The 16,480-nt window shown below is 40.7% G+C and overlaps 2 protein-coding genes across 2 annotated transcripts; one reads left to right on the top strand and one right to left on the bottom strand.

Annotated features, from left to right (window-relative positions):
* The first annotated feature begins 1,554 nt into the window (after positions 1-1,554).
* SF3B5 (splicing factor 3b subunit 5) lies at positions 1,555-2,374 on the top strand. The gene has a single exon (XM_083368607.1). The coding sequence runs from the start codon at positions 1,676-1,678 to the stop codon at positions 1,934-1,936; it is 261 nt and encodes an 86-aa protein (XP_083224733.1). The 5' UTR covers positions 1,555-1,675; the 3' UTR covers positions 1,937-2,374.
* Positions 2,375-2,705: 331 nt separating this feature from the next.
* Positions 2,706-15,545, bottom strand: ZC2HC1B (zinc finger C2HC-type containing 1B; the record flags this gene model as incomplete). Its single annotated transcript, XM_083374512.1, has 7 exons — positions 2,706-4,401; positions 7,128-7,230; positions 9,216-9,346; positions 10,218-10,356; positions 12,693-12,812; positions 13,796-13,860; positions 15,509-15,545. The coding sequence occupies 7 exons, from the start codon at positions 15,543-15,545 to the stop codon at positions 4,298-4,300; spliced, it is 699 nt and encodes a 232-aa protein (XP_083230638.1). The 3' UTR covers positions 2,706-4,297.
* Positions 15,546-16,480: the final 935 nt, after the last annotated feature.

The raw sequence follows: 16,480 nt of genomic DNA, 5'->3' as shown, positions 1-16,480 counted from the left end.
TAAAATATTTTGAAAACATTACATTGAAGGATGTATTAATATTGAAACTGTTATGGTAAAATATTTTGAGTTAAGAACAAGATATTTTTAAAAAGTTGTATGTGTGTACAAGTTTGTTTACCAGTTTGAAAAAAGATATTACAACTCAGCATTCTACCATCCAATAACATACATACATACATACATACATACATACATACATACATACATACATTTATTTATTTATTGCCTCCCATCTCAATCAATGACTGGATGGCTTGTAATTAAAAATATATATACCAGAATTAAAATAAAAAAGTTTTAAAACAATAACTATTTTTTAAAAAACAGCCCAAATTAGCTCAAAGGGGCCAACTTGTAGCACACAGTTCTGATTAATCTTTTCTGATTCTCAAGGCGCAGAAACTATGCACAGGCATATTACTGTAACTTCTGTGTAAAGTAGGAAATTATGACATCAGGCGGGTATTCTTTTTAACTACAGAGACAGACATGCTTGTAATCCAAGCAACATTGCAAAATATAGTAATTATTAATATATATATTTAAAGATAATAATTAAATTTATGAAGGAAGTCAGAGTAGTTATCTGTCCTCATCGTTTGCTGTGATGAAAGGTTTATAAACACATTTGCTTTCATGGTTTGGCTCCTGTATCAAAAAAAAAGGGATAGGAGAGTCTCCTACAAATGGAATAGCCTTACAACCAAATCTTTATGATCTGGCTGTAGAAAGCTAACAGTAAACATTTGGTATATGCTCAGAGATACTTTTTTAAATTACTGCTTCAAATCTTTCAAACAAATCCTGGTTGAAAAACACTTGGCTAGTCTGAGAAATGAAGATCTGGCATGCACAATAGTGATTTGGGATAACAGACGAACACCTTCAATAGTAAGAAGGAAGAGACAGTAATTCTCTTGGGGGGAACTGCTCTATACAAAGCATCCAACTTAATCTAGAGGTAATACTAAGAATTTTTAATCTCCCACAATTCAGAGAAGTTATCTGAGACACTAAGCAAAATTCTGCCTGGTTAGCTTCTGCCTAAGAGACTATCCCTAAATTCCTGTCCCGTGAGCTAGAAAATCATTATAAAAATCCCAGAAGGTGGCAGAGCAAACCACTCTGTAGGGCTGCCGAGAAACCTACTACAAGAGATACAAACGTCACATAAGAATTCCTCTCCAAAAGACTCCAACCCCCAAGATGCACTTCGAGTCTTTCTTTCGTACTGACGTTTTCAAATGAAAAAAGGAAACCGGCCCTTCCATTCGTTTAAACCAGGGGTCGGCAACCTCGGCTCTTTTATGACTCGTGGACTTCAACTCCCAGAATTCCTGAGCCAGCATAGCTGGCTCAGGAATTCTGGGAGTTGAAGTCCACGAGTCATAAAAGAGCCGAGGTTGCCGACCCCTGGTTTAAACAGAAGGCGGGAACAACCCTTACTGGCCTCGTAGAATCTAAAGCCCGCCCCTTCCCAGCCGGCGAAAATTACGAGCGCAGCAAGCGAAGGACGGCTAGAGAGGAAACATTGGCGCCGAGGCGACGCGCGGGTCGTAATGGCGAAAGCGGAAGTGGCGTCGAGCCGCCTTTTCCTTCGGGTTCCATTTTCCAAGGAGCGTTGGCCAGCGGTTTCCCGCTTCGGGGCGGCGTCCTAAAGCTCTCGCGCATCATGACGGACCGTTACACGATCCACAGCCAGTTGGAGCACCTGCAGTCCAAATACATCGGGACCGGCCACGCCGACACCACCAAGTGGGAGTGGCTGGTGAACCAGCACCGGGACTCCTATTGCTCCTACATGGGCCATTTCGACCTGCTCAACTACTTCGCCATCGCCGAGAACGAAAGCAAGGCCCGCGTCCGCTTCAACCTGATGGAGAAGATGCTGCAGCCCTGCGGGCCGCCCGCCGACAAGCCCGACGAGTCTTAAGCTTTTGCAGCCCTGCAGCCCGCCCCGGACGAGGAAGGGAGGGAGGGAGCGAGCCCCCTGGCCGACCCTGCGGAACTTCTCCCCCCTTCTGAACCCTTGGACTCTGCACCGCCTCCTTCCAAGCCACCCGGGACTTGGGCTTGTGGACTTGCCCGGTTTAAGATTGATTCCGACGTGTTTCGTGCACCCGCCTGGCGGGGAGGGCGTCTTCTGAACTTCCGCCCTCTGTAGCCTGCTCGGGACCTGGGAGAGACGGAGGAGAGCGGAGCGAGGCCCGATGGTTTTCCTTTCTGGCTGCGGCCTCCTGCGCCCAAGACAGGCGGGCACGGGGTGGCTTGCTTTGAAGACTCGTAAAATGGCGCCTTTTTGCTCCATTGGCGTGTTTGGGAGGCGTTTTCACAATTCGGTTTAAATAAAAGATTATGCTTTTTTAAAAAATAAATAAATAAACAAATGTGTGGGTAATCCCTTAAAACAGCAATGAGACCCTTGACAGATGGCATGCTGTTAATACAACTCTTGAAATCTGGCTCGGTTTGTACCTTGTGTCTTTGCAGCCCTTGAGCAATCTCTGGTAAAAAAAAAATGATTGGGTGTGTAATTGGCGTTTGGATGGCATACTATTAATACAACTCTTAAAATCTGGCTCGGTTTGTACCTTGTGTCTTTGCAGCCCTTGAGCAATCTCTGGTAAAAAAAATAATGATTGGGTGTGTAATTGGCGTTTGTATCATGATTTCTGTACAAAGGATGACCTATGCTTGGTCATAGATCATAGGAGGACCTATGCTTGGTCAGGGTTTGTATTTGTTATCCGGTGTATTGATCAATAACTAATGTAAAACAATTCTGCGTAAGGTATTTTGTGATCCTAATTGGGTGACGCTGCCCCAGATCGAACCAGTACAAAATTTGGGGGTCTGGATTCTGGGCTCCTGCTCAATAAGAAGGTAGGTAGCTGTGGACAGGAGGGCCTTTGAACAGATCTATTAGTTGTGCAGATTATTTCCTTTCTGATGAACAGGCCATACACAGTCATTCCTCCCTTAGTCACTTTCCGTTTGGACTATTGTAATATGTTTTCCAAGAGCCAGGTTAGTGTAGTTCTTAAAGCAAAAGGCTAGAAACTGGGGGACTGTGAGTTCTAGTCTTGCCTTAAGCTTAAAGGTAGCAGGGTGACTTTGGGCCAGTCAATCCCAGATCTTGGAAGAAAGCAACGGAAAACTACTTTGGACAAATCTTGCAAAAGAAATTGCAGCAACCAGTCTCTTCAGTCACCAGAAGTTAAGACTGATTCAAAGGCAGCATAAAAAAGTGCAACACACGGGGCTACCCTTGAGGATTATCCTTAAGATTAGTCTGAAGCTAACATCCAAAATGCAGAAAGGGTGCTTCTTGCTTACACAAAATGCTGCTCTGTTAACTTCACTGGCTTGCAAGTGGACTTCTGGTTGCAATTCATTATGTTACTTATAAAAGCTCTTAACAACTCAGTTCCTAGTTATCTACAGCAGAGTTCCCCAACCTTTCTGGCTTAGCCCGGAAGGAAAGAGAGAAGCAGGGAAATGTGCGCACGTGCAGCCCACGTGCACATGTGCAAATGGCACTAGCGCACATGCACAAGCAGGATGCATGGCCACAGTGGCACCCGTGCACAGTGCTGGCACCTGTATGACACTGGTGGCAGTGCTAGTGCCTCTGTGCATGCACAAATGGGGCCACACACTTGTGCGGCAGCACTGCCACAAGTGGATGGGTGCTCACCAGCTGTTTTTGCGGCCCAGTGGCCAATAGGCCACGACCTGGTACAGGTCCGCAGACCATAGGTTGGGGACCCCTGATCTACAGGGATGTTTTTCTATTGTTACTGCCTAAATAAGATCTGAAAGTGTTGGCAACTTTCTGTTCTTAGCTATAAAACACACATCTTATGATACTCAAAAAAACATTTCTTGGTAGCTGTCCTGTCCTGTGGAACAACATGACGATTGAGGTTTTTTGTGGCCCAACTCTTGAGGCTTTCATAAAAATCTGGCTCTTGTCATACCTGCAGGATGATGGACTGGTCTCAATATATTTGCGGTGTTAAGTTTTCCAATAAACCCCTATGTACAGTATTTGGTGATACTTTGTTGTTTTTAGTTGTTATGTACTGGACGTTTTAGTCCTATTGTGTAAAGTCTCTGGAGTCACTTTTTGATTAAGGCAGCATAGAAGTTGACCAAAGGAAAAAAAGAGGCCCTAGAGCTGGAAACACCCTTATTACATAAGATTATTACCTGTAAAAATTGGAAATGACCATGCTAGTTTTATTATCACATACTTCATCCAGGTTTTAAGAGAGATGGGTGGCTGAATGTATTAGTAAACTGGTTTGCTGAGTTCTTCTGGGTGCTGTAAAAAGTAAAGGCTACTATTCAGATGTCTGGAGGGCAAGTTCTTATCTTCTTCCATGAGTTGGAACCCTAAGAGCAGGCAAGCATTAATTTAGGTAGTCCGAAATAAAGCAGATGATAACACAACAATCTGGTTTACTGGCCAATTTGAGAGAGTGCAGTCTGATCTTTGCAATGGTTTCACAGATGTGTTACTGAACAGATTTGTTCTAGTGTTTGTGTTAGATTGCATCTTTCAAGGATACAAGGACAAGTAGCACAGGAGAAAAGGGAATATGAAAAAAAATTGGTTTAAGAGGCTGAGGGAAATAAGTATGTACAGGATGAAAGGAGTGGAAAAAACTGGGAAATAATGTGCTATTGAAAGAAATCAACTCCAGTTGCAACTATTACATTTACATCAACTGTAATTTATATCAATCACTACACCAACTACAGAGTCTGTTTAGTGTAGTGCAGGGGTTTTCAAACTTGGCCCTTTTATGACTTGTGGACTTCAACTCCCAGAATTCCTCAGCCAGCGTGCCTCCACAGGGTTATTATTGCAGGGAAAATAGGAAGGACTATCGGGCCTGTTTGCTTCCTTAGGTTATTTATAAAAAAAGGTGGGCTATAAAGATCAGCGATACTTAAAAATTCAGAAGAAGTATCAGAATTTTGGAACAATTTTACAATATTTTATAACTAAAACCTTTGATAAAGCTATCAGTACCGTAGTTATTTTTAATGAAAGTGATCTGTGGCTTGGTATTTGGAGTAAATCCAATGTATATAAATGATAACAAGTCATGCAAATGATATGTTTATGTAAACATAAAATGGAAATGAAGTAAAAATTTGAGAAATAAATAGTATGTCATAGATATGAAGAATACAGTAAATGCTACAATTTTCCATTTCATAGCTATTTTTATGCAACAAAATTGTTGTTTCTGACTGTCAGAAACCAAATGGGAAAGTCACAAATGGTGACCACCTGACCCAGGTATGCCGCAAGTATCATAACTACATACTGGATACCAAGTGCCTGACTTTCGATTACATAAGCATGGAGATGCTATGACAGTTGTAAGTGCAAGGACTAGTTGTAAATCACTTTTTTCAGCGGCAGTGTAACTTCAAGCAATCCCTAAATTAATGGTTCTAAATCAAGAACTACCTGTATTCTGCTTATCTAGGAAATGCCCTATGTTTTGACCAGGGCAGAATCATATGGCCTTAAATCCTCAGATCCGTGTGCTGGATTAGACTATAGCCTGTTAATCTACACAATATATCTTACCCAGATTCTGTTCCAGAAGAAATAGGGGATATTTTTTTGTGTATTGCTCCAGCTGAAATTTCAATACCATGTCCTTTAAAAACAACAATATCTTTGTAAAGAACTCTGAAAAATATATCCTGAGAATGATCAGCAAACTCAAGCAATTTAAAGCACTGTTGATTCAAATTACAGACCTGAAGCGTTAATTTGCTCATTTTACATTAAATGCTGTGGAATTTAACTAGCTCAGTAGTTGCTAATTCTTTTTGAACGTTACTCAAATAGAGGTATGATTCGTGCTGCTTGTATGATTTCACTTTAAAGTTAAGTTAGAGTAAGATTAATCAGTGAACAGATCTTGAGCATCAATTTTAGTTCACCCAAATTCATATAAGTTAATATGAATGTCAATGTAACTGGGAAAGCAAACAATGAGAACAGTTACGTCTCCAATTTATATTACATGCTTTTGTTAGATCTTCCTAAAATCACACTCTCTCTTAAGCACCTTAATGAATAAAAATTATACAATCCATCTTGTTTTTAAAATAGTATAGAACAGCACAAAAACCCTGCAGAAAACTATACATTAGACTAGATCAGTGGCTCCCAACCTTTTCTATACCCTGCACCCCTAGAATGCTTCTGATATATTCTCGCACCCCTTACGAAAGTTCGAAATAACAGCAACGAATTATGCATATATAGTATAATTTTGAGAACCCAGGTTTTTGCACCCCCTGCAATATCGTCTTGCACCCCCAGGGGGTGGAAACACCCCTGGTTGGGAACGCCTGGACTAGATTATATACTGTTCCATTGTATGCGGTGGCTCAGTGGGTTAGGACGCTGAGCTTGTGGATCAGAAGGTTGGCAGTTTGGCGGGTCGAATCCCAAGTGCCGCGTAACAGAGTGAGCGCCTGTTACTCGTCCCAGCTTCTGCCAACCTAGCAGTTCAAAAGCACGTAAAAATGCAAGTAGAAAAATAGGGACCACTACGGTGAGAAGGTAACAGCATTCCATGCGCCTTTGGCATCTAGTCATGCCGGCCATATGACCACGGAGACATCCTCAGACAAGCGCTGGCTCTTTGGCTTTGAAACAGAGATGAGCACTGGCCCCTAGAGTCGGAAACGACTAGCACGCATGTGCGGGGGAACCTTTAGCTTTACCGAATTATAAATGACTGCAGTTGGCCTATCAGGAAGTAACTTGATTTTACAGTATAAGATTTATGTAAAATCTTAGAGTATTTTTTTAAAGGATTTCAGTTAAATTCTGTACTGGATATAAAATTCTACATATACAGCAAGGGTGCCTAACCTTGGCAACTTTAAGACCTGTGGACTTCAGGTCCCAGAATTCCCTAGCCAGCCATTCTAGGAGTTGAAGTCCACAAGTCTTAAAGTTGCCAAGGTTATAACTGTTTTACAGTATCTGCAAATATGGAATTACTGGCAAAACAGTTCTGATGGGATGACTTTAAGTGTTCAGTATTTCTAAACATTATTTCAGATCTGTTGTCTCTTACCTGTTACAGATTGGCCAGTATTTGTCCCTTGCAATTTGTTTTGAAGTAGTGTCCCCACAGCACTTGTTAAAGTTGGTTCTTTTTTGGAAACTCCTTGTTTTCCCTAGAAAACAGAGCATGCATATCTAAACAGAGTCACAACAGAGGTTCACAAATTAATATAGTTAATCATTTATATATACTGCTCAAAAAAATAAAGGGAACACAAGATAAGACATCCTACTATTAAATATAGTACATTGTGTTGTTTAAGTGTTCCCTTTATTTTTTTGAGCAGTATATTTTTAAAAAAATGTTCAAAGGAACAAGAAGATAAGAAGACATTGATATTGACTGAGCAATTTTTAAATATTCCCAGTAAACGTCTCTTGGAAGGGAAATTCCTATCTAAATAATTTTCCTAATTCGCTACTGTCTACCACATAACTCTGATTCTCAGTTAACTGTGACTTTGTCATAACAAAAATCCATTGAATATTCTTTATAATTGTTGCTGAGCTAAACAGATTGCAAGCTTTTAAAACTTTTGCATCCCAACCCAATCAAAACCTAGACTACTACAGGAGCAACTACTAGTTCTGTTCTTTGCTTGCTAAGTAGTAATAGAATATTACAGTCAAATCTAGGGCAATTTTCAGTTAACTCTATGAATGATAAATAGGCTAAAGGTTATAAAGGACAATTCTGTGAGGCTTGATAAACACAGTAATATTTGCAAAAAATCATCAAGCTCTTGCTTCCAATGAGAGCTTTAAAATCTGTTGTATTCTCATTTTTTTATTCCAGCTCTACTCATAACCAAACTATCAGACAGAAAAGCAACAGCATTTACACTTATATACCGCTTCATAGTGCTTTACAGTCCTCTCTAAGGGGCTTACAGAGTCAGCATATTGCCCCCAACAATCTGGGTCCTCATCACCCTCAGAAGGATGGAAGGCTGAATCAACCTTGAGCTGTTCAGGATCAAACTCCTGGCAGTGGGTGGAGTCAGCTGGTAATACTGAGTTCTAACCACTGCACCCCAATGGCTCATTAATATAATAAACCACAGTTTATAGTATATTAATAAAAACTTAATACTTGTTTGCTGCTGAGTAAAGCCAATTCTTTTCACTTACAGGCTTTGGAAAAGTTAAAAAGTCAGTCTTTAGAAAGTAGGGTCCCAAACTTCTATAAAATGACAGAACCCAAATTTCTTTTTAAGATTTTTCTTTGATTTTTGCTTTGAGCTCAGCATCTAAAACCATGTACGTAATCCTCCTCTGGCCAGTAGAAGAATTGTCTTTCTCCCCCAAAAAACATTTACTTTGAATAAATTTGAGTATGGTTAGCTTTTTTAAAATTACGGCTTCTGAATATTTTATTCATATAACTGTTCCACCATCTTTTTCTAAGTTCCAGAAAAGGTGACCGTTAGGAATTCTAATTTAATATTCTAGTCTAAAGAATTCTTTTATGCAATAAATGAAGAACAATTCTAAAACAATTATCTTAAAGGAAAAGTGAAGAACCATTACTGGAAAAGAAAAAAAAGGTGGTTTTCATCTGTCCCTTATTCCAAAGGATTACTTGTTATTTCCTGAACCTGAAGTGAAAGAGCCACAACAGTGACAGGAATATGGTCGAAATTCTGCCATGTATGATGATCCTTCAAAAAAGGGATGAGAGAAAAATGGCAGAAGCAAAGAACTTGTAAAAAGGTAAAGGTAAAGGTTCTCCCGCACATGCGTGCTAGTTGTTTCCAACTCTAGGGGCTGGTGCTCATCTCCGTTTCAAAGCCGAAGAGCCAGCGCTTGTCCGAGGACGTCTCCGTGGTCATGTGGCCGGCATGACTAGACGCCAAAGGAGCACGGAATGCTGTTACCTTCCCACCGCAGTGGTCCCTATTTTTCTACTTGCATTTTTTACGTGCTTTCGAACTGCTAGGTTGGCAGAAGCTGGGATGAGTAACAGGTGCTCACTCTATTACACGGCACTTGGGATTCGACCCGCCAAACTGCCAACCTTCTGATCAACAAGCTCAGGGTCCTAACCCACTGAGCCACCGCGTCCCTTATAGAACTTGAATAGAGTCCAATTACTTACTGAAGCTGGTTTGCTTCCTTTCTGGCCTGGAGCAAAGGATTTTCTGGCTGCTTGTTCTTTGCAAAAGTTTATGTGCCTTTCTGCAGCAGTCTCATTAAACCGTCTCATACAGTAAGGACATTGAATATAATCTGAATACAACAAAGCACCATGGTTATCCCAAATGATACTCGGAAGAGGAGTGTATGAATTGCAACTTTATAGGAATGGAGTAGATAAATGAATGACATTTCCATAGTTCTACTCTCAAGAATACTATAGAAAGCTGTTGTTCTTCAAGCCCTAGGCAAGAAGGGGGAAAAGTCCTACTCACAATAAATATTTATTAATTGTCAGAATTATACCAGAATTTGACTCAGAAAGTTACCTATATTCAGAGCAGAACGGATTGCATCTACAAATAAAGTTGCTCATTTTAGACATATTCTCTTGAGTACATATATAACCTTTTCTTCTTTTTAAAATTTTGCTGGGAAACCGTAACTAAATGGAAGGATATTTAGTGTAAAGAGCTACGGAAACGACCTTGGAGAAAACGAGAGATGGTTACCAAAACAAAAGCATACATTAAGTCCAGGAAACAGAAAGTGTGAAAAAGAAGTTCAGACAGGCTGAATTGTAATTCATTCTGATGTGAGAGGGAGAGAAGGGCAAACACACACCAGCTTTCAAGATTTTAATTGTTATAACTGTATCAATAAAACCAAAGTTTTCTGACCTGACCTACCTCAAAGGTTGACAGCTGGTTACCTGATACATGCCAGAACGTTTTCTTCAAAAACCTTCCAAACTATTTTTAAAACTCTTTCAGATTTTTGGGATAGAAACACTAGTTGAAAATATGAGGGCAGCTACACATTCATCCAAAGAATCACCATCTGCAGCCATCGTATAGCAGGAAAAAAATAGGCTGAGAAACTTTTAGAGACTACCGTATTACTGTCTACAACCCATGACCCCACTTTTCTATTTTTAAGCCAAGATGAAGTTTCAGTACATTACCTGGGTTTATAGATGGAGGTGGTGGTGGTGGAAGAGGACGGCCTTCTTTCATGGCTTGAGTTGCAACTTTAGCTGCTCTGATGGCCGAAATAAAATCTTCATGCTGCTGCCTCCAATTTGATTTTTTCTCCCCTGCATTCTGGAAAGTAATTATTTATTTATTTATTTATTTATTAGTTTTTATAAACCGCCCTTCTCCCGAGGGACTCGGGGCGGTGTACAGAGGAAGGTATACAGATGAACAATAAAAAGTAATAAAAACAATAGTGAAAACAAACTGGGACCCCAATTAACGCTATCATGCCAGGCCGGACTGCTGGAACAGGAAAGTTTTTAAGTCGCGACGGAAGGTACGGAGGTCGGGGGCCATCCGGATTTCGGTTGGTAAACTGTTCCAGAGGGCCGGCGCACCCACTGAGAATGCCCTCCCCCTGGGGGCCACCAGCCGACATTCCTTGAGCGGTGGCACCCTGAGGAGGCCCTCTCTGTGGGAGCGCACAGGACGGTGGGGTGCTGACATCGGCAGAAGGTGCTCCCGTAGGTAGTCCGGACCCATGCCATGTAGGGCTTTGTATGTCATTGTTAGCACCTTGAACTTCACTCGGAAGGCAACCGGAAGCCAGTGCAGCGCACGGAGGAGAGGTGTGATATGGGAGTATCGGGAGGCTCCCAAGAGTGTCCGTGCCGCCGCACTTTGCACCAGCTGAAGCTTCCATTAGGTTTCCCTTTCATCAATCAGAGCATATATTAATCACAGGTGTTGTTTTGAAAAGCAACTTTAAGAGAGTTTTGAACAGATTATGAATAATAAAAATATTCCATTATGAGAGGCAGCTTGAGTAGTGGTTAAGCCATCTGGCTGGTAATGGGGATACTGGGGGTACGCGGTGGCTCAGTGGGTTAGGACGCTGAGCTTGTTGATCAGAAGGTTGGCAGTTTGGCGGGTCGAATCCCGAATGCCGTGTAGCAGAGTGAGCGCCTGTTACTTGTCCCAGCTTCTGTCAACCTAGCAGTTTGAAAGCATGTAAAAAAAATACAAGTAGAAAAATAGGGACCACTACGGTGGGAAGGTTACAGCGTTCCGTGCACCTTTGGTGTCTAGTCATGCCGGCCACATGACCACAGAGACATCCTCGGACAAGCGCTGGCTCTTTGGCTTTGAAACGGAGATGAGCACCGGCCCCTAGAGTTGGAAACAACTAGCACGCAGAACCTTTAACTTTACCTAGGCACAAAACCAGCTGGGTGACCCTGGGGCCATCACAACCTCTCAGCCCTAGGGAGCAGGCAGTGGCAAAGCTAAAAATGTTGCCAAGAAAACTGCAGGGATTAGTCCAAGCAGTCTCCAGGAGTCAATAGTGGCTTGAAGGTACAAAATATGTATATTATTGTTATTAGGTGTTTTGGACAAAGATAATTTGCTTTGTTGTAGGAGAGCCAATACTGTAGTCATTGGATGGGAATGATGGTTTGGAAAAGGAGATTGCTTGGGAGGTCTGACAGAGTAGAACAAATGGAAGGGACATCACACCTTTTCTACAGGGACATAAATCAGCATACCTAACACTCCCTCCATTTTTTCCCCCTTCCACCACAAGCCTGAGCAATATACTGGGCTGAGGTGGAATGACTAACCCAAAGCCATTTATTTTCCATGACTGAGTACATGGATAAGGTGAGAAGCTAAATTCATTAGCCCAGGTGGAAGAACATGGTTGAATCCTTATAGCAGCTACATGAATGAGGCAAAAATGGTGGGCCCTTAACGTTTACATTTCTAGGCCAGGAAATACAAATTTCACTCTTTGATAATAAGGGATGAGGCCCTAAATCTATTCCTGTTAACAGCATTTATTTCAGATGAATGTTGGCAGGGCAGCAGAAGACAAAACATGTTCCTCCCATTCTATATCCGATAATGAAAGGTTAGAATTCCAGGCATTAGCTCAGAGATCTCCAATTTTTCCGGGCTCGGGACCCAGAGGGAAGGAGAGCTGCTTTCAAATTGGTGTGTGCACATGCAAACAGCGCCACGTGCACTGGCGCAGCACTAGCGGCCCCTTTTGTGCATGCAGAAATGGGCTGTGCACACCTGCCCAATGCTAGTGGCCTCATTCGTGCCTGCATGCATGCACAAACAGGGCCGCGGGTGCTAGTGCAAGGTGGCGGGGGAGTACACACGCATGCGTGTGCTCACCAGCCAGCTATTTCCACAGCCTGCTGGCCAAGACGCCAAGGCCCGGTAGTGGGCTGCGGCACATAGGTTGGGGACGCCTGCATTAGCTATATGTTGGTGATCAAATAATAAATTTTGGGGGACCTTCCAAACCTCTATATTAGGACAACCCCAGTCTACATAAAGAATCCAGACATCCCCTTCTCCAGCTCTATTGTTGCAAGCCATCTCAATGGCAAGACTTTGATACTCCTTAAAACATATTAATGAAAACCTGGGAATGGTGTTGAGAGGTCTACCTTTGTGAGTGGTTTCTTTTTCACTGTTGGGATGTCAGTTCCCTGTAGTCGTTGTTTCAAGGAATTGAACGGCTTGCGCTTCTTGTTGAAAAATTTTTTGCATATCGGATTGTGCCTTGCCTAAAGGAAAGGAAAATTCATATGGTCACGTTCCTGAACTAGTGCAGTCATATATTATTTTTGATTGTACTTCAAACTCTTTTTCCCCCCTCCCCCACTGTGAAATTATGATCATTTCAATCTTAGTGTATTATGTATCTTGATGTTTAATTGGGAATAATATGCTTGTGTGTCACACATAATTACACTTTACTTCTACGTGCCCCAATTCATAACATGTGATCACTATTTTTGTGCAAGCTAATTGGCCAATCTGTTTTGTGCGCAGTTTAACAGTTAGGAAGAATTGCGTATCACAGAGAAAAACTGAGCCAGTGGCTATTTTTAATCTGTATGTACCAGGTTTATATTCCACTTTGTTTATCACTTAATTACAGGTGCCATGCCTGGTTAGTGACTCCAAACATTCTGTTTAATTTTCTCTGCCTTGGATACAGATGCTGGGAAGATTTATGACCTATGACTTAGACACCCCCCCCCAATTTAAATATTAAGGGTTTGGATTTTCTCTTCTCTAATATGGAGTTACAGGTAGTCCTTGACGTACGCCCACAATTGTGACCAGAATTTATGTGGCTAAGCAAGGGGGTCATTAAGTGAGTTGCGCTGGATTTTATCAACATTTTTTTTGCCATGATTGTTAAGTGAATCACTACAGCTGTTAAGCGAATTATAGGATTTAGAATCTTGATTCTGAATCCATAAACATGAATTGCCAGAGTTGGGCTATATCACCATTTTCACATTTACCGGTAGTATAGAATTATAAATTTTATGAACAAATCTGTTTTACAAAGGCTTTTGTTAAATGCTTGCATAAATCAGTACAACAATTGTCATCAATCTTCCTGCTAAACATCCTCCTGTTTTTATTTCACTTGTTTCTGAGGAGATGTTCGTTGAGTGAATTTGATTAAAACAGGTACTGGTTCTTTTTCTTTTTATCACTTAAATAAATTCAGTACAAAATGCTCTGATTTTACCAGTGCTTCCGGTGCAAAATGCCTTCCACAGGTGTCGCAAAGAAGCAAGTTTGGTGCGCCAACCTCTGTGTGGAACAGGAACAATGATTATCACTAAAGTATAAGCAGTTTTCAAATATCTCTGTAAATATAGTCTTAAACATCCTTCCTCCGGCTAAAGGAAACAGATTAATATGTAGTGCCCAGAACTTATTTTATCTGCTGTGAAGGAGTAACGGAATAACATACCCTAGCTGAGTTAGAAGAAAGTTCCAGTGTTCAATAAAACTTAATTCTAAATCAGTGCACACAGGATTGCTCATTCAGGCTGAATATAATGACTTAATGCTATTATGAATTGCATTGCAAGAACAGTCCATTTTTAAAAGTCAAAGATGTCTTGAACCTTCTGCCTCCATTGAATTTCTTAGTGTTACTTTGAGGCAGAGGATTCAGAGTTTTAATGAAAATCCTCAGCAGTTTAAGATAAAAACCGACAAAATCGATGGCATCATCTAGTGTGGGCTATTTTGGGAATTTTCTTCCAATGTAGATTTCTTTGAACATAGATACCTTAAAAATAAAATATTGCAGCAAGCCATTTACATAGTTATTTTTATTGCTTTTAGGATTCTGAAGCAGTCTAACAAATGTTGCTTGAGATAGCTTGTCAGGAATGAGTCTACATGCCAAGTAGAGTAAATAATTCTTTAAAATTACACTAAATATTCTGAAACACTCATTTAAATTATTTTTACCCCAAATTTTAATTCAAGGTACAATAATTTACAAAAATAATTAGTTTGTGGAACTTTTAGAAAACTGTTTAGGAATCCACCCATCTGAGTACGACAGAGCATACTAAAACATTGAAGAGTTTATTTGGTTTTTGGCTTAGACACTGTGGCTTATTCAAAAATTATCAGTTGACTTAGCCTCCATTTGCAAATCTGGCTAATGTCAGTGCATTTATATTAAGAGAATCATGGCTACACAGTCCTTGCAAGAGGGTTTTGTGTGAGTATCTATATCTATATCTTCTTTCTATCTATCTATCTATCTATCTATCTATCTATCTATCTATCTATCTATCTATCTATCTATCTATCATCTATCTTCTTTTCCCCTTAAGTATGGTTAATCACCATGGTCCTGATCAAATACAGGAGTAAATTAAATACTCTTAATTATGCAGTCATACTTTGATTTTTTACATTCTTTACATTATGAATTTAAATTATTTGAGGGGTCCTGGTGCTCTCAGGTTGGCTTGTTTGCTTGCAGACATTTCATTACTCAAACTAGTATTTTCAGTACTAGTGGAGATTGGGATTTGTTCTCAATTCTGCAAGTAAACAACCAAGCTCAGAGAGCATCAAGGACCCCTCATTTCAACCCTGAGCTACAAACATTCTCCTTTATCCTTATTGCTTTGGTTCCCAAAAGCAAGAGTGTTACAAAAAGTTAGGCTTGACCCTCTCCTAAGGAACCGTCCAGGAAAATAAAAAAGACATGTCAACAATGGCTATCTAACTGACAGAACGATTTTTCAATGCAGTTACATCACTGCATGTGATTTATTATGAGATAGTAATTGAATAAAGGCTACAAATACATTTAAACACATCATGCAAAGATACCAATTTGAAATACTTTTAAATAAAAACACTGACAAATTGTTTCACTGCGACAGTTACCCAACATTCAAAATAGCTGTTGTTGGATACTTCATACCTGTGGCATACGCTTTGTTTTCAGAATCCAAACTCATTTCGTAGCACAGTGATTTCGGGTTTTTTAATATTTTTTCAGGGATACAGATGTACCTGATAGCTTACTTTCTGTTGTCTAGTTCCCTTGCTTGCAAGATTCCAAGTGAAATGCCATTGGCTGACCAATTAAACAATTATGACACAGTTCATCATGTAATGATGCACAGTATTATGTATTTTTGCTGTCTTACTTATAAAGTAATAAATGTAGGATAGAAATTTCATAAATAAATAGCTAACCTTTAGCCAGTTTCAAAGCTTTTTTAAAAAAGACAGCTTTTTAAAGAGCAGTGCCAAAGTAAGGTAAAGGTAAAGGTTCCCCTGCACATGCGTGCTAGTCGTTTCCAACTCTAGGGGCCGGTGCTCATCTCAGTTTCAAAGCCAAGGAGCCAGCGCTTGTCCGAGGACGTCTCCGTGGTCATGTGGCCGGCATGACTAGATGCCAAAGGCACATGGAACGCTGTTACTTTCCCACCGTAGTGGTCCCTATTTTTCTACTTGCATTTTTATGTGCTTTTGAACTGCTAGGTTGTCAGAAGCTGGGATGAGTAACAGGCGCTCACTCTGTTGTTACGCGGCACTCAGGATTCGACCCACCAAACTGCCGACCTTCTGATCGACAAGCTCAGCGCCCTAACCCACTGCGTCCCTAGTGCCAAAGTAGGTCGCATTAATATGAAATTTTACAGATTACTGTAAAATCTTAAACTTGACCTCTGCCATCCAAGCACAGTAATTTTCCTTGAATCTCTCTCCTGTATACAGTAACCAGGAAATATAAAAATAAATTTATCATCATCATCATCTTCCTAGCGTTATTCCCACAGGTGCATGGTCTGCTTTTTGGCTTGACAAATGCCGTCCTGCATGATCAAACAATAGCATCCGGGTCCAACTGGGCAATTTTCATATCTGCATTTCTTGTGCCTTGCCA

The sequence above is a fragment of the Vipera ursinii genome, assembly GCF_947247035.1.
Source record: "Vipera ursinii genome assembly, chromosome: 1".
NCBI lineage: Eukaryota > Metazoa > Chordata > Lepidosauria > Squamata > Viperidae > Vipera > Vipera ursinii.
This window is presented reverse-complemented; position numbering and strand designations above follow the sequence as displayed.